Source organism: Mirounga angustirostris, unplaced genomic scaffold, assembly GCF_029215605.1.
Source record: "Mirounga angustirostris isolate CCGP_5_RB_7025 unplaced genomic scaffold, mMirAng1.0.hap1 SCAF_1, whole genome shotgun sequence".
In the NCBI taxonomy this organism is placed as follows: Eukaryota; Metazoa; Chordata; class Mammalia; order Carnivora; family Phocidae; genus Mirounga; species Mirounga angustirostris.
Window position 1 is genome coordinate 51,707,761 of NW_026991709.1, and position 27,049 is coordinate 51,734,809.

The 27,049-nt window shown below is 35.7% G+C and overlaps 1 protein-coding gene across 2 annotated transcripts in view; it reads left to right on the forward strand.

The window, feature by feature from the left end:
• ALCAM (activated leukocyte cell adhesion molecule) overlaps positions 1–25,024 on the forward strand; it is a 212,752-nt gene extending 187,728 nt beyond the window's left edge. The window contains exons 10-15 of one of the 2 annotated variants that reach the window (XM_054504150.2): positions 331–466; positions 571–708; positions 3,645–3,773; positions 5,565–5,603; positions 5,896–6,013; positions 24,909–25,024. In XM_054504150.2, the coding sequence (XP_054360125.1) occupies positions 331–466; positions 571–708; positions 3,645–3,773; positions 5,565–5,603; positions 5,896–6,013; positions 24,909–24,996 (648 nt within the window). In that variant the 3' untranslated portion in view covers positions 24,997–25,024. The remainder of the gene's footprint in view (positions 1–330; positions 467–570; positions 709–3,644; positions 3,774–5,564; positions 5,604–5,895; positions 6,014–24,908) is intronic. The other variant, XM_054504151.2, reaches the window with a different exon arrangement.
• The last annotated feature ends 2,025 nt before the right edge of the window (positions 25,025–27,049 follow it).

Consider the following 27,049-nt stretch of genomic DNA (forward strand, 5'->3'; position numbering starts at 1 on the left):
AAACACATTATATTACTTACATAATTAAGTCCTCAAACAATTCAATATGGCAAGATTATTATCCCATTGCAAAAATAAGGAAACTGAGTCTCAGAAATTTATGAATTTGTCCCAAATTATAAATTCAGTAAATGAAAGAGTCTGAAATAAAACTCTGAATGTGTAAAACTACAAAGGAAATCTATTTTTGAAAGCATCTCAAGTTAAGAAAAAGGAACTTGCATTTTCCTCAGATCTGGAAGAATAATTTTAGGCTCCACGACAATCTCATAAATACATGGAGAGTTGTATTTGAGCCGTATGAAGTAATTAGCTTTTTTGTTTACTCAGGACAACATCAGGCTTCGATCCAGCCCATCATTTTCTAGTCTCCATTATCAGGATGCTGGAAACTATGTTTGTGAAACTGCTCTGCAAGAGGTTGAAGGCCTAAAGAAGAGAGAGTCATTGACACTCATAGTAGAAGGTAATAAATACTGGAGCACCAATGCAATGTCTCTGAGAATTTGACATCCTGTTTCTTTCATGATCTTAGGGTAACATCTTATTTTAATTCTAATGATATTTTAGGAAAACCTCAAATCAAAATGACAAAGAAAACTGATCCCAGTGGACTGTCTAAAACAATTATCTGCCATGTGGAAGGTTTTCCGAAGCCAGCTATACAGTGGACAATTACTGGCAGTGGAAGCGTCATAAACCAAGCAAGTATTTGTCCTCTTGTTAACGTGCCGCGCTCGGCCCGATGTGGGCTTTTACAGAAGTGCCTAAGCTGTAGGCCCGCTTGTTAGCAACAAGAAATTTGCATCTATTCTCAGAGGAAGCTTTTGCTAACTTCTTAATTTTTCCAAAGGAAAGAACATGGCTCAAAGAGAAATTTTAAATCCCAGGGCCATGGAGAATGGAAGAATCATTATGTTGTGGTCAGTATCTATTTTTAAAAGAATGTAAATTGAGTGTTGTTCCATGGTCATTACTTTCTGAAACTTGGGTGATTAAAACATTAAGGTATACACTTTTCTGCATCATAAACTTACACATCTGAGTATAAGTGGCCTCCATTACTTTGCTTACTTATGCATGTTAAGGGATATTTCTTTCTAAAACTGGGCCCTGGAGGGTGGTGAGGAACACAGTCACTGTCTGTGAACATATAGTCTAAATTGTGTATGCCAGGCCTAGGGCCAGAATAAGCCTAGCTAATTATAGTGTCTAGGATGTTTCCTTTTAAACAAAAGGGGACATCAACCAAACTTTAATATTTGTAACTTTGTCAGGACATTTTAGTGAGAGTAAAGGGCTGAGAACTTATGGACACTACCAATAATTTTCTCTGACAACAAAAAAAAAAAAAGAAGAAGAAGAAGAAGAAGAGAGAGAGAGAGAGAGAATCTGGCCTGTCACTAGGGGTTCAGAACTGTCATCCCATTAAATTGCTAGTTTGCTTAGGTTGCTGACATACTTTCCATTTAACATTCCATTTTCTCTACAATAGTCTTCATGTCCCTCTTCTCAGTGAAACCAGTTAAAGACTCTTCAGGAACACCCAGAGGTGCCATCTGCTTATCTGAATCTTCTGTGCTGCCTTCTTCCCAGCTTTGGACGCAATTGAAATCCAGGAAGGCATCCATAAAGCAGAGTTGCATTCAGTTTGAATTTAAAATTTCTTTCTCTGACAGGGCAGTTGAGCTGCTGGTCCAGCTTATACAACATAGTTTTGCAGAGCAAGGTGAAGTTTGGCTCTTTCACTTGTGGGTGATGCATATATATTTGCATAACTCCAAGTATGAAAGCTCCCCAAAGGAGTGGACACACTTGAAGCAAATGACTCCTGATTTTATTCAGTGTCATGGTAACACACAAGGTAGTGTGCATGAGGAAGGCAGAATGGCTCTGGGCACCTGAACTCTAAGGAAATGCAGTTTTCTTGATTCAGAATAAAGACCTGAAACACCTAAATTGCTGACAGTGTACAGAAAAGGGGGGGAGGTTAGCGTCAAAAATGACTGTTTCTGGGGCACCTGCATGGCTCAGTCAGTTGCATGTCGGACTCTCGGTTTCTGTTCAGGTCATGATCTCAGGGTCGTGAGATTGAGCCCTTTGTGGTGTCAGGCTCTGCACTCAGCAGGGAGTCGGCTTAAGACTCTCCCTCTCCCTCTGCCTCCCTCCCCGCCCCCACTCCTGAGTGTGAATGCTCTCTCTCTAAAATAAATAAATCTTCAAAAATGACTTTTTTCTTTTCTATTCTATCCTTTTTGCTCTCTAAGTGGCCTCCATTACTTTGCTTACTTATGCATGTTAAGGGATATTTCTTTCTAAAACTGGGCCCTGGAGGGTTTATTATTTAATTATTAATTAAATAATAATTATAGCAAAAAAAAACCTTTGGGTACTGATAATAGAAGCATAGAAAATAGAAAAACAAGCACACAATAAATATTTGATGAATGAACAGATAGAAAGATTTAAAAGGCCACTCTTAGAATGAACAAATATACCTTATAGAGATAAAACAAAGACTCAGTGAGAAAGTCATGTGAAAAATACTAGTGGGAAGTGGAAAAATAGCATGTGAACTTACTGTGAGGATAAAAATAACAATGCCATTCTTCATTGTCAAGGAGAAGGATTGATTCTGGCTCACTAGGTGATATGTTATTTTTCTTGTTCTAGGTTTGTGCTAATCCATCCATAATCTTTTATTTGTTCCCTCCTCAATCACATGGTGAATCTATTGTTTTATAACTATTGATGCCTCTAAGCACTCCTGCCCCAGGTACTAGACAATATCCCCAAGCAAGAGACTATCTCTTGTCCTGAAGGCCCTTATCCTATAGTTGAGGAGAAAGCAAATAAAGAACAAGGTAGGACATGGTGTGCATAATACAACTCAGAAAATAGCTCAGGTACATATTTGCTTTAGTGCAGTTGGATTTAGGAGTCAAGTCCTGGGGAAGAGATTAAACTGAGTTGTGTCAGGGTGACTGACTGGCTTAGTTGGTAGAGGATGTGACTCCTGATCTCAGGGTTCTTAAGTTCAAGCCCCACGTTGCGTATAGAGATTACTTGAAAGGAAGAGAAAAGAAAGTGAATATTTCTTATTTTAAGACCTCACAAAAACCAAATGAACTGAAAAATAATCCATTCTCTGTATTTAGCTCAGGAAACAAGAAGTTGTTTGATTTTTCCCATGAGCAAATCATACATATATAAGTACTTAGTTATAATGGTTTAAGGTAAAGGAATTAACCCCTGAAGTGAAAAACAATGGCATAATTTACAAATAAGAATTAAATTCTTAAGTTTATTAAGAGAAAATTGGTGACCAATCACTATTTTAAGACAAATACTATCGTGCCAAAATATTAACTAACATGAGAATCAAAAGAGAAGAGTTTAATTAATTTAATTATTAGAATTTACAATAGGAGCATAAACAGAAACTCAATTATGGATTCACTAATCTTCTTCCTCCCTGCTGTAGATAGAAGCCTGATTTGGTCTTTATCGATGACCTTATATATACCCTTGAATACCAGATAGCACTACGAAGCACCTCCCCTGTTTCACTCAGTATTACTTTTTCCCAAGGTTTTAATCCATTTCTTTTTCGAAACCCATCTTCTCTCTTCTTTTCCAGACAGAGGAATCTCCTTATATCAATGGCAGGTATTATAGTAAAATTATCATTTCCCCTGAAGAGAATGTTACATTAACTTGCACAGCAGAAAACCAGCTGGAAAGAACAGTAAACTCCTTGAATGTCTCTGCTAGTGAGTATTTCATTTCTGGCATTAAAAAAAGTAAGAAAATTTGAAGTTATTCTTCATTAGTTTAAAATCTTCAATTCCATCTTCCTGTACTGCATTATGGTAAGTTTTATGTATTTATTTTGCATCTGGTATCATCATCATAGGCTCTTTTTTTTTGTCCTGGTGTCCATCCTTGTATTATCTTGTCTTGACTGTTGAATCATTTTATGTTTTATGGGTCAGAGACCTTATCTGGTCCAGGAATATTTCCCAAGAGCAACAGAGGATAAGAACTGAGTTATTGTTATCTAATCCATGTTTTGTGTTCAGAATAGAGATAACTCAAAGATTATCTTAAAGCATTTTTGTTACAGTTTTAATTTTGCTAAAATTTTGCATTCCAATTCTTTGTGGCATTTATCCTACCTTTATTTTGAATAGGAATGCCACATGCACAGTCATTTAGCAAACTGGTAGGGAAATAATAGAATTTATGAAATCTAGTTTCAAAACTGATGCTTTTGAATATCATATTTGAGTCATAGCTAAAAATTAGATATTGAAATTATCCTAGAAAAAGTGAAAAAAAAACTGACACGTTGAGCAGCTTTTTCTGAAAACAATTGTCATTTAATTTGAAGTTATCCATCATCTTCAATTCTATCATTGTTCCTATTGCTATGTCAACCTTAAATCAGGGCAGGCCCTGGAATGAGGCTTGGTTCTGGACAGGATGCTAACTGACCTTCTAAACTTTTACTTTTCAGTCAGTTGGATTCCCGTATGTGACATTAACAGGATAGGGATATATACTGGCTAGGAAGTAGCTGGAGCTAGGAAAAAATAACTGTGTAAAGATAATGGTCCTTAACAGAATATGACTAGAATATAAAAGCCTGATGGAGTGATAGGAGAAAAGAACCAAGCAAATTTAACTCTAAAATAGGTGCATTGACTTCTCAAAATTCAATTTAGCGAGTATTGATTTGTCCTACCTAGAAAGAGAACTTATCCTTTCTTCCTGAACACAAGTTTCTCTTTTATTCTAACCCATTGAGTAGTGGCTTCTAGACCTTGCAGTGGCTTAATGAACATTTAATACAGTTGTTTTCAAATTTAGTGAGCACTGAAATTCCAATATAATATGTGTGAGAAGGGGTCTGGGAATCTGCATTTTAATAGAAGTAGTTGGAAGTTCTGATGCAGGTCCATAGAAGAATATTTATGTAATGTAATATTAGATGATGGTCCGGCACTTAAAATGGGCCAGGAGCATGGTGCTATGCAAGTCTTTTGGAGGGCTTCTACGAACATCACAGATAATGCCTCTTTGCCTCTGAAACATCCCCAGTTTTAACCTCCACCCCCATGACTGTGAGAACATCTCTAATGACAAGTCCCTGAATACTAGAATAAAAATGAATTCGCCACAGAGGCAGGAAAAGTCGAGAAACACTGCACTGTAGATTTGATACACGGCAACTTGTTTCTCTTAAAGAAAAGAAGTCCTATTAAAAGGTGGTAAATAGTGGAGAAATTAATATGGATTTTGGATTAACACTAAAGTTTGTCAGTTGTGAAATTTTCTATGGTAGATTAATACCTTTGCAGTTTTAACGACTCTCCTTAAAACAAGATTAATTTCTTTGTAGGGAAGTTCACTCTCTATTAAATGTAAATTTTTTTCTACCCTTAGCTGTAGAATAGATATTTTGTCTTTGAGTATTATTACATCATACTATAATGGTAAAGGTGACTTTCATATATCAACAAGTTTTGTTTTTAATTTCATATTAACATTTTTCATTTCAGTAAGTATTCCAGAGCACGATGAGGCAGACGAGATAAGTGGTAGGTACTACGCTGCGGACTCTTGTTCCTTGACTATCAGCTCAAGATTTACGAAGTGTCACTGTATAAGTAATTTCTTAGCTGCCACAATTTTGACTCAAATTAAAATAGCAAATGAGACAAGATAGTAAGAATGCTAAAAATTTTATCTTTTAAAAGCACAAGTTTGCATGTTACTCATAGTAGTAGTAAGCCTTAATTATTTTTAATAAGAAATAATAACCAGATTGACTTCTTCTCAGAAATCCTTAGCGGTGTCTGTAACTGCATGGACTTTTCTTCTCTGTTGTAGATGAAAACAGAGAAAAGGTGAATGACCAGGCAAAACTAATCGTGGGAATCGTTGTTGGTCTCCTCCTCGCTGCCCTAGTCGCTGGTGTTGTCTACTGGCTGTACATGAAGAAATCAAAGTAAGTTATGGAAAGAAGACCTTACTTGCTCACTGACTTCCACTGGGAGAATTATTATTATTATTTTTTATTCATTTGAGACAGAGGTACAGAGCGAGAGAGAGAGCAGGAGCAGTGGGGAGAGGCAGAGGAAGAGGGAAAAGCAGACTCGCTGCTGAGCAGGGAGCCCAATGTGGGGCTCAGTCCCAGGACCTGGAGTTCATGACCTGAGCCGAAGACAGACGCCCAACCATCTGAGCCACCCAGGCGCCCCACTGGGAGAATTATCAATACAGTGTGTTAATGATGCTCACTTCATCTGGGCATGTCATTTCTGTGACAGGAAAGGCATATCCTCCAAATCAAGCTGATCATCACGTTTTGCTTTCAGCTCATAGTGACTGCTTTGCCAGCATTGGAGAATTGGCTTGGGGTGTGATTTCACATGTGTCCCCTTATTTTTCTCAGTCAATAGTCTAAACTCAATTATTTGGGGTTTTTTTTTTCAATGCCTACGGGGCGTTTTAAAAAGCGTATACTTCCAAAAGGTTAGCTGTTCTAAACCATGTGGCTGAGGTTGGTGGAGATGAATTAAAAGTGGTTAGTACATCCCGCGGTGTTGGGTCTGGCCAGCAGTGAAACTGTTGGTGACGTAGTATTATCTTGTCACTTCTCCTCTGCTCTAGTTAAGTCACTTTGGTCCATAAAAGGATCTAATTCAGAAAAAAAGAAAAATTCGTCATTATTTTTTTCTGCAATCTAAAAAGAAAATTAGACAAAGTACCAAGACTACTTTAAAAACTATTTAGATAGTGTTTAGATTAAAAATTATTAGTTGTAGGGGCGCCTGGGTGGTTCAGTCGGTTAAGCATCAGCCTTCGGCTCAGGTCATGATCCCAGGGTCCTGGGATCGAGCCCCACATCAGGCTCCCTGTTGAGCAGGGAGCCTGCTTCTCCTTCTCCCTCTGCCTGCCACTCCCCCTCCTTGTGCTCTCTCTCTCTCTGCCTCTCTGTCAAATAAATAAATAAAGTCTTAAAAAAATGAAAATAAAAATAAATAAAAATTATTAGTCATAAATAATACAGATGGAACCAAACTTTACAAATTATCTAACAGTGGTTTATAGTGAAAATCTGATTAACCAATGAAGATTAACGTACACACATGCCTAATAGTCCTCATCACCCCAGCCTTGACCCCAGATTTGGATGTGAGTGGGTAGAGATGGGTCCTAGCGTTTGCATTTTTAAAGCTTCCTTAGTGATTCTGTGGTATACCATTGGTTTCAAATATGAGGAAATTGATGTTCGCAAGGGGATGTGTATAGGTAGTGGCAAATTTGGACTTGATTTTGTATTTTCTTGATGTCTGATATCATCACCCCTTTCAACATGTCAGGTAAGTTAACTTAAAAGAAAATCAAAAGAAAAAGCAGACTCAGTAAGACCCATGATCTTACCCTGTAAAGAAAGCAATTTCAGTAAAGAAAGTAAGATTCGAATGGAGCTGCCATGAAAGGGAGTCAATAGCTCAGAAATTTTTAAGGTCACATCGTATGAGCTCTGTCTTGATCCTGCAACTCATCTCTGAAGTAGATACTGTTATTACTCATGTTTTACATTTGAAAGAATTAAGGCAGAAAATGGTTAAATGACTCGCTTAAGGTTACACGGTTCATAGGGGCCGGAGTTGTATTTGATTTCAGACAGAGCTGTTTTAGCATCTGTGTGCTTAATCACTAGGTCTGATTTTCTCTCACCATGCCTTTTTCTCTGGTTTTTTGGTCATGTAAGGCAGAAACATGTTCCTGGTGTGTGTTGTAGTTGATGAACGCATCCGCTCTCATACCGGGGTACAGTCACTTCTGATCTCGGCACCTCACTCCCCCATCTTGAGCAGTCCCCACTGTCACTTGGTGACAAATGTGTTCTTTTTCTCAGTGAACATTGTACCTACCAACACTTCATGTGAGCTTTTGTCTGTGGTTTCTGTGGAAAATTTAGAAGATTGCCCAGAGGCAATATCTTATTAAAATTCTCCTTCTATGTGTATAAGTTTCTTGTTGGTCAAAATCCTATTATCTCTTTATAATCCACTATAAGGTACTCACAAATCTAACAGCTTGGGATATGGGGTATTTCCATTTTATTTACTTAGGATTTCTGAAGCATTCCAATGTAATGTTATTTCTTAAAAGAATAAAAATGAAATTTCTCTGTATCCTGGAATTGAGCTGAAAAATAAACAGCAGTTTTCTACATTATGACCAAATAAATGCTAAATTTTTGGAACACCCCCTCAATGTTCTTAATCATCCTATCCTAATTGCCAGGATCACATTAGATGCCGTTTATCCTCCTATGAATAAAAAAAAATTATGTGTGTGGGATTTTTTGTTGTTACTTTATTTGTTATTATCATATGGTGACTCAAAATTAAAATCATGGATAAATGAATGCTGGACACTTGGCTTTATAGTGTCTTTAGGTCAAGGGTTAAGACTTCATGGATTTCCTTTAAAGTGCCTCATTAAATTAAGTTCAGATTTTACCATCTGACTTGAACGTTCATCTAAGTAACTGTTATTTAATTGAAAAGAGCAACCATTTTGTCAGAGTTAATATTATTTGTAATCAAAATAATAAATTGCAATTCTCATCCCAAGCACTGAAGTGTTTTTATGAAGAATTTGTGAAAATCTTAAGATTTGCTAAGTGTTCTGCATTCCTGATAAGTTATTCCTTGCTAGTGCCCTCTGAGATAAGCCAGCATTTTTGCAAGATGAGTTATTGTTAATCCCCATGTCCAGAGTAAGTGCACTTTCATAACAAGAGCTTTCAAGTTAAGAATTGCTAAGGCCATGTTTGGGTCTAGTATACTCTCTTCTTTTCTATTCTTCTACTTCAACTTTTCAAAGCAATATGAGGATTTCATTGCTATCATTAGCTAATTCATCACCATTTTACATGGGCAGGAGAGATTTTTTTTAATAAAGATAGAGTCCAGAGTTTTTCTCCAGATATATATCGCTATGTTTACCATCTTGCAAAATAATACCATTAACGATCTTGTGAGTCACCATTATGGCAAACACTTAGAACAAAAATTATGAGTTAAAATCTTATTTAAAAGCCTCAGTGATACAGCTCACAGAGCAGGGAGGTTTAAACAACATTTAGGGGAAGTTCTTTGCATTGGCATGTTTAAAAGTCAGTGGAGAAAGGGGGAAACAATCTTTTATGCCCAAGTAGAACTTAAGAGTGTTAACATACCTAGTGATACTTAGCTAACATGCATTCCCCATTCCATTAGTATGAGCTACATATTTTTATATCTATTTCAAATATGGAGAACAGCAAGAAATGCTTAGTAGTTGTACTTGACCTTGTGATCTGGTATATTCATTGGAGAGAAGGACTCATGATTCTTCTGCTGCTTTGAATCATACATATTCTCACTGGAAGATTTTTCCTTTACATTGGCTATTTTTTGGTAATGAAAGTGGATGACTCTGATCATTTTCCATGTGTGTAGGGTATTAATTCACAGTTCTAAGCAAAAAGTATTGATTGACTAAGCCCACTTCATGTCTAGTTGTTTAACAGGTAGGAGAACATTAAAGAACTAAGACTGATTCAATTATTATTTTTTATTATTTTCTCCATTCTCTCCATTCTGTCCTCTGAACATTGTTTTTAGCTCTCCAGGAAGTTACCTGCTATTATTTGAGTTCCACATCCTCTCTTGTGTATCTTATAGTACAGTAAGTACATAATAATAATAATGAAATAAATAATGAAATAATAACAATAATGAAAAATTCAAAGAGCCAAAGAAAAAGGAAAAATATAAAGGCAGCATGATGTAGCCACTAACTTATTCAGGCATTTGTTAAAACCATAATTTCCAAGTTGGTTGCATTTAAGAGACCCCTGACCACCACACTTCTTAACACTAAACTGGAAGTAAGCACTAGCCAGATATTTGTCATCTCAAAATACACATTGTCTGAATATTGGAAACTTACCAAGAGATTTATCTTTTGCAACTGTGGAACTCATGACTATTTTCATGACGTTTTTATGTAAGTCTAAAACTCACAAATATCTTGTCAGTTCTGCCTTGTGCAATGCTGTATTATTCCACTACTGTCTCAGGAAAAAACAGAGATGGTCCTAAACTGGAGAAAAAAGACGAAAGAGGACTTGGCTGAAACCCTGAAATTTCAAGAAACAATGTTATTTGTTTCTTAACAATGTTATTAAGCCTTTCTAAAATTTTTCTCATTAGCGTCTCCTGATATATAGAGGATCTTGCAAAAAAGTTGATTTTAACTGAATTCTATTTCTAATCAATACCTACTCTAAAATTGAAAGTATGTTCCCATGAGGGAAAATCAACTCCTCAATGAATAATTTGAGAAGATCGTGCCTGAGGACCATCTATAGCACATTTTTCATGACTTCCGTCATTTATCACTACATAAGCACCTATTAGTCTTTTTTCTTTTTATTTTTTTAACTGAAATCCTCAACAATTTAATGAGTTAAATGCAGTTAACCCTATTTCACAGCATCCAAGTCTCTGTGAAATTAACCTATTCAAGATAATGCATGTAGTATATTATTCCATATCCCATATAATTTCAAATATATTTTGCTGCCTCAAGACTTCTTTGGAATTAAAATTTTATCTCTGACTTTGATTGCCTGCCAGCATTTAATACAGTGCAAGGGATGGAAGGGTGTGCTCTAAAGTGCAGGGCTGATGTGGCCTCTCCCCTTGTATTAGAAATCGGGCTAATCCAAATTTTGGGTTCTTTCTCTTTCCCTACCCATGGTCTAGCAGGCAGTCAGAAGAAGGAAGAAAAGAAAATGCTCCATTATTCTAGCAAACCGTAAATAACAGAGTGAACTAGAGGGGAAATAAGATAATGTAGAAATGCTAGAGTCCCCATCCAGGCAATCACAAGATCACTGGCCATTCAAACGGCAGAACCATCCATCCATGACCCTCCCCTCTCCTGCTAGATATTACCTGAAATGTTTCCAGAGGAAAGGGCTTGCTTCAAAATAAAATGTTTTCAATTTTTAAAATCTTTTCTAGCTGTCTGTTTACATGCATTTCTTTCTTTTTCTTTCCCCTTCCCCTGAGCCAGGCTATGTGCTATACCAACATTACCCACGTTAAGGAAACACCTTGAACTCTTAGGCTGAATGCATCTTGTTCTTGTACATATTCAGAATTTTTATGTTCATTTTAATTCCCATTTGTTTATGTATTGGATTGTCCCCATATTCACTATTGGCCTAAATGAAAGGCCATTTTTTAAAAATTTTTACTGAGGACTTCAGAATTCCCTATTTTAGTGGAAAGTTTCTATAAAAAGTCTTAGAAATTCTAAGGATATAAAATGGAAAGTAGTAATAATAAGACCAACTCTATTCCTCTTTTCCTTCTTCTACTTAGCAGCTCTATGACGGTGGGCAGCAGCTACATGACTCTCATCAGTTTAGTTAGCCTGTGTTACCTCCAGGGGGCTTTCCTAGACACCATCACATTTACCCTCACAGCAGCCTGTTTAGCAGATCCTGTTACCCCCGATTTATAGGTGAGCAAGCATGCTTCTGAGGAGGTATTTATCCAAGGCCTTGAAACTCAGACTTGACACATGAGGATGAGAATCCAGGCCCACTGACCCTAAGGCTAGGACTTTAGTCCATGCCTCACAGATTAGACCTCTACGGCTTCTTCCAACATTATTGTAATTCTGTGATTTAAATTTTCTCTCATATTTAAAGTTACAAAAAAGCCAAAAAATGAAGAAAGTTTGGGAAACCATAAAAATTTTGACCCAAGCACTCATTCTTTATAAATGGCTAAACTTGTCCTTCGAATCAATTGACCAAAAAAATATTTTGCTGAAGAGAATGATTTTTGTCCTCCCTTCCGATAGTAGATGCATTTCTAACCTCTGTAATTCTTTCAAATCTCTGAGATTTTCCAAAATTAAAAAAGATACATCCATAAAGTTACATTTTATTTTTATTTTTACCACATCAATTTCCAAACCAAGCCAAAGTAATCAGAATAATTTTTAAAGGATTTTCCCTGCTAGAGAGAGTGGGGTCTCAGGAATAAAAAGGGAAAAATTAATATTAAAATTCATGTACATCTTATATATACATATACTCAATGATACCCCCTCCCTCACCAGCCACCCTATTTTTGTATCTATTTAGTACACTAACACTTAGCATATTTGTATAACTGTGTAACGTGGTGCATGGATTCTGGAGCAAGACCCCTGAAGTTTGAATCCTGGTTTTGCTACTTACTAGCTCTGTGATCACAAGCAATTTTATTAGTCTCAATAGAATATGGAGTTACCTAAGGCTGAAATAATTTCATATCTATGCCATACTTAGAACACTGTCTGACACATTAGGCATTATGAGAGTGCTAGCAGTTATAATTTTGGAGAGTGAGATTAAGAAAGGGAGATATTTTCATTTACCATTTCTTACTTTTTTTTTCTTTTGTTTTGTAAACATTAAGATAAGAAAAACGATTTGTTTGAAGTTACTCAGCTCTCACTCTACAAACATATTCTACAGATATTTCGTATTACCCCTAACAACCTCTTTTTTTTGTAATTCCACACTGTGAGCAGTGATCTTTAGCCTGATTTACCTGGACAAATATATCGAAAGATACCGTGATTTGCCCTGAATACAGCTTCCCGAGAAATAATTCTAGTCACTCCCTTCCCCTTGATACCTCCTTCTACTTAATACAACTTGATGAAACCATAGAAGCTGCTCTCCGTCTCTAGACCAATAAATCCACCTAGAAAGTAAATAGAAAGGGAAGTGCAAATGGTATGCAGTTTTTCACCACACATTTTGCCCGGTTCTTTCAGTGACCGCTACAAGGCATATATGTTTTAGCTTTTCTCAGCATAATGTTTTTATATTAAGGTAAAATATGCTTACAATAAATGTGCAATTAAATCTGTTTTGATAAATGTAATACACCCTTGTGACCATTACTCCAGTTACAAAATAGAGCATCCCATCACCCCAGAATGTTCCCTTGGACTCTCTTCCTGTTCAGCCCCACCATCCACATTCCCTTAGGCAACCACCGTACTGATTGTTATCACCAGAGAATCTTGAACCTCATATAAATGAAATTATACAGAATGTACTCTTTTGTGCCGGGCTTCTTTTATTTAACATAATGTTCCTGAGATACATGTATTGATGTTTTCATTTTTTGAAATTACTGAGTAGTGTTCCATTGTTAGAATATGTCACATTATTTTAATCCATTCTCTTGCTCATGGACATTTGGTTAGTTTCCAGTTTGGGCTATTATGAATAATACGGCTAAAAACATCCTTATACAAGCATTTTTGTAGGCATATGTTTTCATTCTCTTGGGTTAATATCTAGAAATGGAATTGCTAGGTCATAGGGTAGATATTTTTCATAAGAAATTGCCAAACAGCTTTCCAAAGTAGTTGTCCAGTTCCCAACTCCTACCAGCTGTATTTGAGAGTTTCAGTTCTTCCACATCCTTGCCTAAATTTGGTGTTGTTATTCTGTTTAATTTAGCCATTCCAGGAGGTGTGAAATTTTATCTAATTTTGGTTTTAACTTGCATTTCTCTGAGACTAACGATTTTAAGTTCTGTGTACTTGCTGGTCATCATTTTTTTGTGCAGTGACTATTCAGGTCTTTTACTTATGATTTTACTGGTATTTGTTTTTTTGTGCATGATGTAAGAGTTCTTTACATATTCTGTATAAAAGTCCTTTGTTATAGATATATTGTGACTATTTTGTCCTAGTCTGTGACTTGGCTTCTTTTTCTTTTCTTAATGCTGTATTTTAATGAGCAGAAGTTTTTAATTTTAATGAAGAACAACTTAGGAACTTTTTCCTATTATGTTTAGTGCTTTCTGTGCTCACTCTTTAAAATCTTTGCTTATCCCTAAATGGCAAAGATATTTTTCTGTCTTTTTCTAGAAACTTTATACATTTGAGGATATGATACATCTAAGATAAAGGTGGTTTGTTTGGTTGGTTTTTGCTTTTGCCATACATGTATTTGTCAACTCATTCTGGCAGCATAGATTAAAAAGACTTTCTTTTGGCCTTGGAATATTTGTTGTAGTAGTAGTAGTAGTAGTAGTAATAATAATGTAAGTCCTTCAACTTTGATGTTCTGCTTGTGTTAGAAGTCTTATTTCTTTGCATTTTCATATAAATTTTAGCAACTTGTTAATTTCTACCAAAAAAATTAAGAGCTTTGTGGGATTATGGTTGCTTTGAATTTATAGATAAATTTGAGTAGATTTGAATCTTAAATTTGACCTCTTATGTAGCCTTCCAAAATATGAACATCATATATCTCTCCATTTACTCTCCATTTTTTCTTAGCAGTATTTTATAATCTTTAATGTAGATATTGACATATCTTACACAATTTATTCTTATGCTTTATGTCCTTTGCAGCTATTATAAATGAAATTATTTTGCAATTTTCATTTTCCATTTTTATAGTAGTATATGAAAATATTATTAATTTTTTGTTGTTGGAATCTGTACAACTATCTTTCTAAATTCGCTTGTTAATTCTATTGGTTGTTTTGTGGATTCCTTAAGATTTCTATGTAAACAATCATTTCATCTGAAAATAGAGATAATTTTACTTCTTCCTTTCCCTTCTGTATGCTTTTTATATTTCTTTTTCTTTCTTTATTGCACTCATAGAGACCTCCAATACAATGTTGAATAGAACTGTTGAAATCCTTCCATTTCTAATCTTAAGGAGGGAACTGTTCAATATTTGCAATTATGTATGATATTGGCTCTGTATTTTTCATATATGCCTATCCAAAGTTAGCCAAACTGTGAAGCTAAGGTACAATCCTTCCAACTGCCCAGTCTGCCCAAGACTTCTGACCCCAGATGCAAGGTAGGGTCCAAATACAAAGTTAGAGAAAGAGTTCACATAAGAACACCCTCACTTCTGATACCAATTCAAATTGAGGGTTTCCCAAAACTACGCTCAGGTTTGATCAATTGCTAGAAATACAGAGTTTACTGGAATCTAATATACTCTCACTTATGTTCGTTACGAGTAATGGATATTGGCCAAGGAAAAAAAGTATAGGGCAGAGTCTGGGAGAATTCCAAATATGAAGCTCCCTTTATCTTCCGGGACATGTTACTCTACTGGCATTGATGTGTGGCAAAAGCAGGGAGTATCGCCCATCTGAGAAACGCACTTAAGATTTTGCTGTCCAGAGTTTTTACTGGGGCTTCGTTATACAGGCATTACTGATTGACTGCTTGTCCATATGGTTAAACTCAATTTCCAGCCTCACCCTACCTTATAAATCAGGCTGATTCACATGACTTAAAGCTCTAAACCATATAGTTGCTCTTTCAGGTGTGGCCAGCCGCACCCTAAGGCCATTGGGTGTTGATGGACCTATCCTAAGACATCTTCTCAGCACAAGCAGTAAGGTGTGATTGAAGAGACCCACCAGGAAAAGAAAGCCACTCTTAGCATTCAGAGTATTCTAACTACTTAGAGATTATCTCCTAGGAACTGAGGACAAAGCTCAAACCTCTCTTGGGGCAAGGCCAAATTCCTTACTACACAATGTCCTTTAACAGATTAAAGGAATTTTTAAAAACATTCCTAGATTACTAAGTTTCTATCACAAATTACTGTTTAATTTTCTCAAATGCTCTTTCTACATCTCATTACATCTACATTATTTGTACAAAAAAAAATCATACTGTTTTCTTATATTCTTTATTCTGATAAATTATATTGATTATTGAATATTAAATGTCCATTTCATTTAAGTTGTTGACATTTTTGCAAAAAGAAAAGTTACCCATAGAATTCCGATTCTGTAGTGGTAACACTTTCTTTTCTAATATTGTTAATTTGTATTTTGTTCCCTTATCATGCTCAGTCTTTTTAGAGAATTAATCAATTTTCTTAATAATTTCAAATAACTTTCTTATTTGTTTTGTTTTCATTTCTATTGCTTATTTTCAATTTTAATTCTTTTTTCTCTTAGGATTACTATTCTCTCTCTTCCAGTTGGAGTTCAACTTTCTCTTCTTTTTCTAATTTCATAAAGTGAATTAAAAATTTAGATAACTGATACTAGTCTTTCTTCTTTCGTAACACAAGCATTTAAACCATGAATTTCATTCTCGGCGTTGTGTTAGTTGCATTCCACAAATTTCAGGATATTGTGTTTTCATCTTCATTTAGCTCAAAATGTTTCCGGATTTCCTTCGTGGTTTCTTTGGAGCCATATAACTCCAAAGTTTGTTAAATTCCAAACATTTCTCATTAACTTCTGTTTTGTTAAGCTTATGCAAGCTTTTAGTCTTTTGAAATGCATGGAGATCTATTCTTTTTGGCCTACCATGCAACCATGCTGTGTTACCTGGTGGTGCTAGATGGGCGCTTGAATAAAAAAATACCTGGTGGTTGATGGCTACAGTGTTCTATAGTTCTATGCCAGATTAAGGTAGGTAATAGTTTGTTTATATCTTCTTATCCTTACAGATTTTTTTCAAATTACATGAAATCACTTCACATGTAAGAGGGTAATAAGCATACACTTCCAATACTGGAGCTAGCTCAGTACTAGTTACTTCATTATGATTGTGCATATGGGATTTTGGCCCATAAATTCTATCAGCTTCTGAAACAGGCATATTACATTCTCTAAATAAGACTGTGTATTTGTCTATTTATTTCTCCCTTTAATTCGGTCCATTTTTGCTTTATGTTTTCACTAATGATACACTTAAAATTGTTATGACTTCCTTAGGTATTGCACCTCTTATAACTCTCATTATTGCTGTAATGTTCCTTGTGTTGAATTTTACATTGCCTGATATTAATATAGCTATAGTGCTTTCAAATGCTGTTTACATGTGTATTTTTTCTCTCCTTTTATTTTCAATTTTCTATCTCTGTATTACTTAAAGTACATCTCATATACAGTAAGGTTGATCAAACTATGACTCTCAGGCTGCTGCCTGATTTTGTAAATAAAGTTTTATGGTAGCACAGCCATGCTCATTTCTTTACATACTGTTGTGTTGTTTCATACTATAAGGCCGGTGTTGAAGAGTTGGAACACAAACCATATGGCCTGCCAGCCCAAAATATTTACTATCGGGACCTTCTAGAAAAAAAATTTAACCCCTGGAATGTAGCATTTAATTATTCTGCTTGCTAGTATAGTCTGACAAACTCCCTTTTAATTGGAGGATTTAGCCAAGCTACACTTGACTTAAGTGTTGATATAATTACATTTAAGACCACCATCTCACTATTTGTTTTCTAGTTGTTCTCTCTTCCTCTTTCCTGCTTTCTTTTGAGTTATTCAAATAAGTTTTAGTATTACATTTTAATTTCTCTAATGGCCTTTTAACTCTACCTCTTTGTATTCTTTTATTGTGGTTGCTGTAGGAATTACAATAAGAGCTCTTAATTTACAACAATCTACTCATGTAATAATCTAGAACCCTTGAAACATTATAAATGTATTTAACCTCCTTCACATAATTATAGTGTGTGGTTTGTAGTATATGCAGTTGTAATGGATATGACAGCAATAGCAAAAAAGATGGAGACAGTTAAATGAAATTATAATGGTTTTTTTTTAAAGATTTTATTTATTTATTCGTCAGAGAGAGAGAGCACAAGCAGGTGGGGGGACGGAGGGAGAAGCAGGCTCCCCACTGAGCAGGGAGCCCGACGCGGGGCTCCATCCCAGGACCCTGGGATCTTGACCTAAGCCGAAGGCAGACGCTTAATGGACTGAGCCACCCAGGTGTCCCTGAAATTATAATGTTTCAAGGGTCTTTTATAATGCTGTATATTTCGCATTAAATGATTGGTTGTCTTTATAAAAAATTGTTTTAAATGGTACTCATATTTTTTTCCACACATATAATTTGCATTCATTCTTTCTTATACATCTGGGTTTCCATGTAGTGTCATTTCCCTTCAACCAAAGAACTTCCTTTAATACTTCTTTTAGCACAGGTCTGCTTGTGATGATTTTTTGCAGTTTTCCTTCATGTAATTTAATATGTCTTTATTGCCTTTATTCAAAAGGTCTTTTTACTGAATATAAAATTCTGGGTTCCCATTCAGTTTTTCTTTGCTTGACTTATTTCACTTAGCATAATCCCCTCCAGTTCCATCCATGTCGATGCAAATGCTGGGTATTCATCCTTTTTGATGGCTGAGTAATATTCCATTGTATATATGAACCACATCTTCTTTATCCATTTGTCTATTGAAGGACATCTTGGCTCCTTCCACAACTAATGAATCATTGAACACTACATCAAAAACTAATGATGTACTATATGTTGGCTAACTGAACTTAATAAAAAACATTCTAGATTGAGATATTTTTCTTTCAGCCTTTTAAAGATATTTTAAATGTCTTTTTTTTCATCAGGAAATGCATTTTTTCCTGATGAAACAGTCAGCAGTAATTCGTGTCATTGTTCCTCTGCACAAATTTTCTGTGGCTATTTTCAAGTCCTTCTCTTTATATTTGCTTTCAGTTAGTTTGATTATGATATGCTTAGGTGTGTTTTTCTTTGTATCATTCCTCCTCCAGGATTGCTGAGCATTTTGGATCTCCAAGTTAATGGACATGAACAACTCTGGGAATATTTTTCATTGTTTCTTCAAATATATTTTCTGCCCCATTGTCTTTTGCTTCTTCTACTGGGACTCCAATTACACAGACATTAGACTGTTCAGTTCACTGAGGATCTTTTTTTCCCTGTCATCTTTCTCTCTGTTTTTCAAAATGTATAATTTATGGGGTTTTTTTTGTCTTCAAGTTCACTGAGGCTTTCTTCTGTTACCTCCAATCTGATGATAAGACAATTCAGTGAATTGTTCATTTGCAATATTGTAGTTTTAAGTGTAGAATTATTTTTGTTTACATTTTTTGCACTGAGATTTCTGTTCTTTCATTGTCACCACATTCATCTTTATGTCACTGAATATGTAAAACAATAACTGATTGGAAGTTCTTCCCTGCTATTCCCAAAGTCTGTGTGTCATCCACGGACATTCTCTGGACTTAGTGTTACATTTTTCTATTCTTCATATGTATGGTAACTTTTTATATTATTATTATATATTAGTCTTTTTGAGGTGATATGTTGTAGAGATTCCATGTCCCATTGTATTCTTCTAAAGAATATGGACCATTTTTCCTAGCAGACAATTAAACTTCTGGCTGATTTCCTTGATTTTGTGAAGGTGACATCTACATTTTATATGGCATGTCTGTCCTGATTGAATAGAGACTCAACACATAGTCTTTGCTTGGCTTTTCTGTGAAAGATCGATATGTTTGCCAAGGATTTTTGGTTTGGTGAGATTCAACTCCAAACTATGTTTCCCTGTGTAGGTAGTATCTAAAGTCTATGTCACATTTTTAAGCTTCCCAGCTGTTGCTTTCTGCTTGGCTAAGCGAGATTTCTCCCCTCCACACACACGGTTTAGGGATCATCCAAGGGGTTTATTGTGGTTTACATACATGTTTGGGGTTTTCACCACTCTGGGTCTCTCTTCTTTCTGAGATTTTCTTTCCCCTTTATTTTCAGCGTTTGTTCTAGTTAGCTTATGTCTCCCAGCTGCGAAGTGACTTCAGAAGAGAAGTTATATAAAAATAGAGCTCACCCAGTATAAGGGTCAAATTTCCTTCAGTTTCTACTTTCTTTTTGTCACCCTCAAGTACAAATAGTTTATTTTTTATTTTTCTGAGAGTTTATAATTGTTATAAATGTAAAGATTAACAAGTGGTTTTTTTTTTAATCATTAATGCTACCAGAGCTTCTAATAGTCCATACTTTATTTCAAAGTTGTGAAATCACCATGTCCTCAACCTTAACTTCTTTCTTCCCATATGGGTCAAAGAAAGCTGAAAAAAAATTGCAGAATTGATTTATTACATTGCTAAATTTTTTTTTAAGGTTTTATTTATTTATTTGACAGAGAGAGAGAACAAGTAGGCAGAGAGGCAGGCAGAGGGAGAGGGAGAAGCAGGCTCCCCACTGAGCAGGGAGCCCGATGTGGGGCTCGATCCCGGGACTCCGGGATCACGACCCGAGCTGAAGGCAGCCGCTTAACCGACTGAGCCACCCAGGCGCCCCACATTGCTTAATTTTTAAATTAAAAAAATTTTCGTTTTTAGACTATGCCTACAGAACATTGACTCTTTTATATGTCACTCTTTCTAGTGACATACAAACAAGTTGGAGTTTTCATTAAAGGCAAAAGAATAATGGTTAATGAAATGAGTTTGAAAGAAAAAGAGCAAGAGGGAGATAATAGTGAAAGGAGAAGTCTAGAGACAAGGGATGGAGGAAAAATCAGAGAGATGAGAGAAGGCAAGGAGAATAAAAGGAAAGGGAAAGAAAGGAGAGAAGAGGCTTTGTGATTCATGTGGCTTTCCCTGATTACCACAATAGCTTACTGATTTATAGAAATTATGGTTGTTAGTATTTATTAGACCATATAGTTAGAAGCTATTGGAAGAATCAAGGTATGTGTTTATATATATAATTTTATTTAGTTTTATTTGAAATTACTGGAATAAGGAATCACTCAAGTACTGTCATTTCAACATAGTATTCTCTCTATTTTACCTTCTGTAAAAAAGTAGCTGGGTCTGTATGGACTTTATATTGGTGAACACTAATAACATAAGGAACAGTGGAAGGAAATACATATGAGCTGTAATGAGGTTGGTTAATTCAATTCAGTAAAAGAAATGTCCTTTGGTTTCCTACTGTATTCAGTCAGTATATTATGTGCTGTGTGTTTATTCTCAAAGAGTTTACACTGAAGTCAAGGAGACGAAAGAGATTGGCTACATCTTGAAGTGTCATGGGACAGATGGCTAGAGATCTGGGTGGAGAGTCTCCAAAGGAAGAGCTAGATTTGTGTTTAAGGGCTGAAGAAAGGGAGACATTCCGGTATCTTAATCAGAAGACTAAGAGGGACATGCCTTAGGAATAGGGGTAAACCAAAGGTAAACCAAAACTGCAACTGAGCCTCTTAACCTAGCTCAAGCCTAGACTGAACTGGAGTCATCGGCCCCTCAGCCTGTTTGCTTAACAAAGGAAAAGAGAAACCTTACCTGATGGACAATAACATTGTGTGGAGGTGCTACAGTTCATTTATATAGATGGTGTCAAGGAAAATGAAAAGGACTAACTGTGCAAAGAGTCAAGAAAATACAATCAATAATCAAGAAAAAAAGTAGACAAGCAGATCCATGCATGATTTGGACACTGTAGTTAATAAATAGACAAGGACATTGAAGTAACTATAGATAATATATTGAACGTGGAAGAAAAGATGGTCAAAGGAGATGGATGGAAAAGAGAATTAAAATGTATTTTTAAATATTTTTAAATCAAATTGACATTTAGACCAGAAAAATACAGTATTAGAAAATAAGCCTTTGTTGGGTGAATTTAAAAGCAGATTGGCAGGCTGCAGTTGGTTAAGTGGCTGACTCCTGATTTTGGCTCAGGTCAGATCTCAGGGTCTTGGGATTGAGCCCCACCTTGGGCTCCATGTTCAGCCAGGAGTCTGCTTCTCCCTCTCCTTCTGCCCCTCTACCCACTAGTGCTCACTCTCTCTCTCTCTCAGATAAATAAATAAAATCTTTAAAAAAATAAAAGCAGATTGGGCACAGCAGAACCCAAGAGAAGTAAACTGGAATAGAGATCAATAGAAGATACCTAGATTGAAGGGCAGAAAGGAAAAAAGAATAGATAGGGCACATAAGAGCACAAGAAACATGTGGGGCACACACAGAAGATCTAACTTATGTGTAAGTAATATACTGCAAAAAGCAAGAATGCCCATCACCAGTAAAATAAATAAATAAATCATCATGTATTCACCCAATCATAAGCTCTGTAGCAATGAGAATAAACAACCTATAGCTATAATCAACATTATCTGTGAATGTCACAAACATTAGTTTGAGTTTAAATAAAAAGCAGACAGGAATGAATACATGTGGTATGATTTCATTTATATACAAATTACAAGGACAGGTAAAGCTTTCTGTGATAATTCAGGATTGTGGTAACCAGTGGAGAGGTGGTAGTGACTGGAAGGGAGCATAATGGGACTTCTGGGTCTGCAACTCTTCTGTTTTTAGAGCTGGGTACTGGTTATATTCAAGCATCCAGTTTTTGAAAATTCACTGGATTGTATGCTATGATGGATACATTACCTTGTATGGATGTTAGTCTTCAATCAAACCATTTTAATTTTATTTAAAGATTTATTTATTTGAGAGAGAGTGAGACAATGCTTGTGAGCATGGTGGGGAGGGGCAGAGAGGGAAAGAGAATCTTAAGCAGGCTCCACGCTGAGCATGGAGCCCAACGCAGGGCTTGATCTCATAACCCTGAGATCACAATCTGAGCTGAAACCAAGAGTGGGACACTTAACCAACTGTGCCACCCAGGCGCCCCAGACAAAACCATTTTTAAAAGGATTCATAGATTTATTTTAAAAAGAAAATGATTCACAGATTAATAGAAAGTTCAAGCTCTATAAAAATTCCTTAGAGAACATCCTAATTCACCATCCCTCCATTTTACTGTTGAGATTACTAAAACTTTATGTTATCAGTTAAGTAATTTGTTAGCCAAAGAGACTAAACCTCAAATTATCTGTGATGTATATAATGTAGACAGCATATGTATCTTATACTTTATATATAAACTTATTTTATATATATTTTATTAAATATTTTATATATAAAATAGATGAGAGAGAGAGAATGAGGCCATCTACTTCATTCTTCCATTTGCCTAGAAAATACATATGGTAAGGAAGTTGTCATTCACCATGATGTACCATTTTACTACAAAATGGAAAATATTTATGTGATAATATGATGTAAGTCAAGACATAGAATCAAACTTACATGTCTTATTTACATTTTTAAATGTCTCTTGTAAAATTCTATTACATATTTTAGCACTTAGTCATGTTGGCAGAGTTTGAGCTTGCTCTCCTGCCTTATGAATGGACTTAGAAGGCTGTAGTTTAAGCTAAACTAAGAATTTTTAAATCACAAATTAAATTAAACGTGCTAAATATAATGAATGTCCCAGTTTAAATGAGCCATATGTCTTTATCTCACTTGTACATATATCATATATCATTACATATCTCTTTCTAGTAAAGTTGTAATTCTTAGCAAACGAGTTAAGGAATTCTATTTCAATACTAGAAATACTTCTAGGGGGGAAATTAGTAAAAAAATGAAAAAAATAATAAAAATACTTTTAGGGGAAAAATGGAGTTTTCTCCTCAGCTTCCTTTAACACATCTGGATATATATTTTTTTTCTTAAAAATAGAAATATTACTAGGAATTATATGCAGTAATTTGAAGTACCATATCACGGCAGTTCCACTGATATGCTTATAACAGGGAGGGAGGGAGGGAGTTCAGGAAGGGAAGAAAGGAAGGGAGGAAATGGTACACTTTTTTTTTTAGATTTATTTGTTTATTTTATAGAGAGAGAGAGCATGAGCAGGAGGGGCAGAGAGAGAGGGAGAGAGAATCTGAAGTAGACTGCAGTGAGTGCAGAGCCAAACCTGGGGCTCGATCTCACGACCCATGAGATCCTGACCTGAGCCAAAACCAAGAGTCAGACACTTAACCCAGAGTGCCATCCAGACACCCCAATGGTATACTTTTTGAAATACAGTTATGATTTCTCCCGAGTCATCCCAAAACCAAGGAATTCAGCTGTGTGCTTATGAAAACCTGATTTCAGCTCTTAAAGGATAGAACCCAGTCATGTGGGTAACCATGGAAGCCACTTGGGCACCGGTTCTCAAACTGTAGCATGCACCAGAGCCACCAGGAGGTCTTGTTTATCGGACTGCTGGTCCTCTTCCCAGAGTTTTTCTTTTCATTGTTCTATGGCAGGGCCTCAGAATTTGCACTTATGTTCGGTTCCCAGGGGGTACTGATACTGCCGGTCTAGGACCACGATTTGAGAACCACCATGTTAGAGCTGTTCTAGCTTCTACTGCCAACGTTGTCATAGACTTGGGTCCCTTTCTAATCTTGCTTTTGATTTATTTGATAAACAGGGGCACCTGTGTGGCTCAGTCAGTTAAGTGTCTGCCTTCGGCTCAGGTGCTGGGATCGAGTCTCACTTTGGGCTCCCTGCTCCACGGGGGGCCTGCTTCTCCCTCTCCCTTTGCCTTTCCCCCTGCTTGTGTTGGCTCTCAGTCTGTCTCTCTGTGTGTTAAATAAATAAATAAATAAATAAATAAATAAATAAATAAATAATCTTTATTTGATAAAACAATTGATAAACCAAGATACAGGGCATTCGCTCAATCTGGATGCATAATAGGGAATGCTAAAAGGGAAACACCCTAATAAAACTCCCTTGGAAAAATTTTATAGCAAGTTTTTACCAAAAAGGAAAATTTTGATTATTAAATGATAATTACTTCCCAGAAAGTGGAGAGAAAAGTAACCCAGCCAAAAACATGATGCAACTAAGTATGTATAGTCTGTGTTCAAAATAATCGATTGCTTTTTCTCCTACTATATATTTAATGCAACTCCACTACCAAGGTAACTGCACTGGAATGTGCTCTGTTACCAATCAAGACTCACCGCTGTGGAATTGTTCGCCACCGTGGTTTGCCTGTATTAGATGTAAAACGTTTGCTTTTCAAAGATACATTAATGTGAACCCTAAAATTAAGAAGAAAAAAAGTTAAACACGCATGTGTCAACATGATGATATTTATTTTTCTTACAGGACTGCATCAAAACACGTAAACAAGGACCTTGGTAATCTGGAGGAAAACAAAAAGTTAGAAGAAAACAATCACAAAACAGAAGCCTAAGAGAGAAACTGTTCTAATTGTTGTCCAGGTGGGTAGGCGGTATGAGGTTTCTAGAAATAATTCCCAGGCAAGTGTGACATATCCCAGGAGAGGAGAGGGAGAGCCTTGACATTAAGTCGCTACAGAACTGCAGCTTTCAAACAGGAGGAGAGTTCCTCCAGAGGACACTTTGGTAACTCAGAAAGGTGTTCTCAGAAGAATGGAGTCTCAATGGTCTCCCCATCCTCTAAAAAATAACCACTATCCTCTGAATAATTAAAGTCAATTTTGAGATTGTAACATTCAGTTAGCATTTTGTATTCTAATGCCAAAAATTTTGCTGAGTGCAAAGAAGCTTAATTTTATAAATTGATATTTTGCTTGGATGAGAGCTGATTCTATTACTTCAGATTTATTTTAAAAAGCAATTATGAGAATGACTTTTAAATATAAAAATTTTAATATAGGGATTTAATACTTACAAGTGTCCACACATATATGCAGCCACTTCCCAAACTATTTTCGTGAAAAGCCTTAACAAATTCGTGTAGATCCATAAACACCTTTGCAGATAGTATGTATATTGTGTGTGTGTGTGTGGACATATATGTATCTACATGTGCACATATATGTATGTGTGTATAATGTATATGTCAATGTTACATTTATAGCTTATATTTATATATAATAGCTATATGAGTGTGATTTTTAAAGACAATCTCAAAAAGAAGTCTTCCATGGTATTGCCACTGGGAATTTGAGCTTTTCATTTTTATTTATGTTCTCTTGAGCCAGCCAAAAAGAGAAGCCATTTAGGACAAATGATTTTGTGTGTCCTTGAGAAAACCATTGCTGTAGCTTGCTCATCTGATGTAAAAATGCCCAACAACCACAGTAAAACTTTGGTTCATTACAAATAAAGCACAAGTCACAATTTGAGTGGGTCACCCAAGGGAGGAAGCATGGGAAAGAATTATAATTGGAAGGACGCACACAGGAAAGAAAAATAGAATAATTGAAATAAGACATTTTTAAAATCTGAAAACCAGGACCTCAAATGGATAGGGTGAAAGAAGTAAGAATTCAGTTCCTTCCCCCCAACCTGCTGTCCATTGGAAGCCAAGTAGGCAGCATCCCCACCTGATTTTTTTTTTTCTGCTTCTGTAGAGTTCATTCCTCAATCCTTTTAAACATAGATTTTGCCTTCTGTTTTCTTCAGAATTAGAGTGAATTCTCAAAGAAAAATTTAGCTTAAAGACAAAACCTACAGAATGAAATATTTTCCTGAAAAACCCTCTAATCTTCATATCAATTAAACAATTTTCATAAAAATAAAGACTCTCAACAGTTGCAAAAAATTATTTGTAGAAGGGCCGCAAAAATGCCTGGGACTACAGATGGGTTCAGGGACAATGGAGTTTTATGAAAGGCCCCTATAAAGTAATTCCTATCACTTTTAGTACAAAGGATCTGTTGATGGTGAAAAATGATTTCTATGGTAACTTACTAAATTGTGCTTTTTTTTCATCATTTCAGAGGAAAAAAAACTATATAGACCAATTGAAGCATGAACGTGGATTGTATTTAATACATATACAAAGACATTGACAGCAATTCATGGTTCAAGTATTAAGCAGTTCATTCTACCAAGCTGTCACAGGATTTTAGAGAATTATCTCAAGTAAAACAATGAAATGAAATTACAAACAAAAACAAGTTTTGGCAGCCATGGTAATAGGTCATATATTGTGTTTGGTTTGGTTTTTTTTTTCTGTAAATGTCTGCACTGAGGATTTCTTTTTGGTTTGCCTTTTATGTAAATTTTTTACGTAGCTATTTTTATACACTGTAAGCTTTGTTCTGGGAGTTGCTGTTAATCTGATGTATAATGTAATGTTTTTATTTCAATTGTTTATATGGGTAATCTGAGCAGGTACATTTCTGATTCTGATTGCTATCAGTAATGCCCCCAAATTTTCTCGCAAGCACCTAAATCCCAAAGGTGGCAGCTTGTGAAGACTGGGGACGCACACATTGCTCTATTAAAAAACTGTGATTTTTTATCACAAGGGAG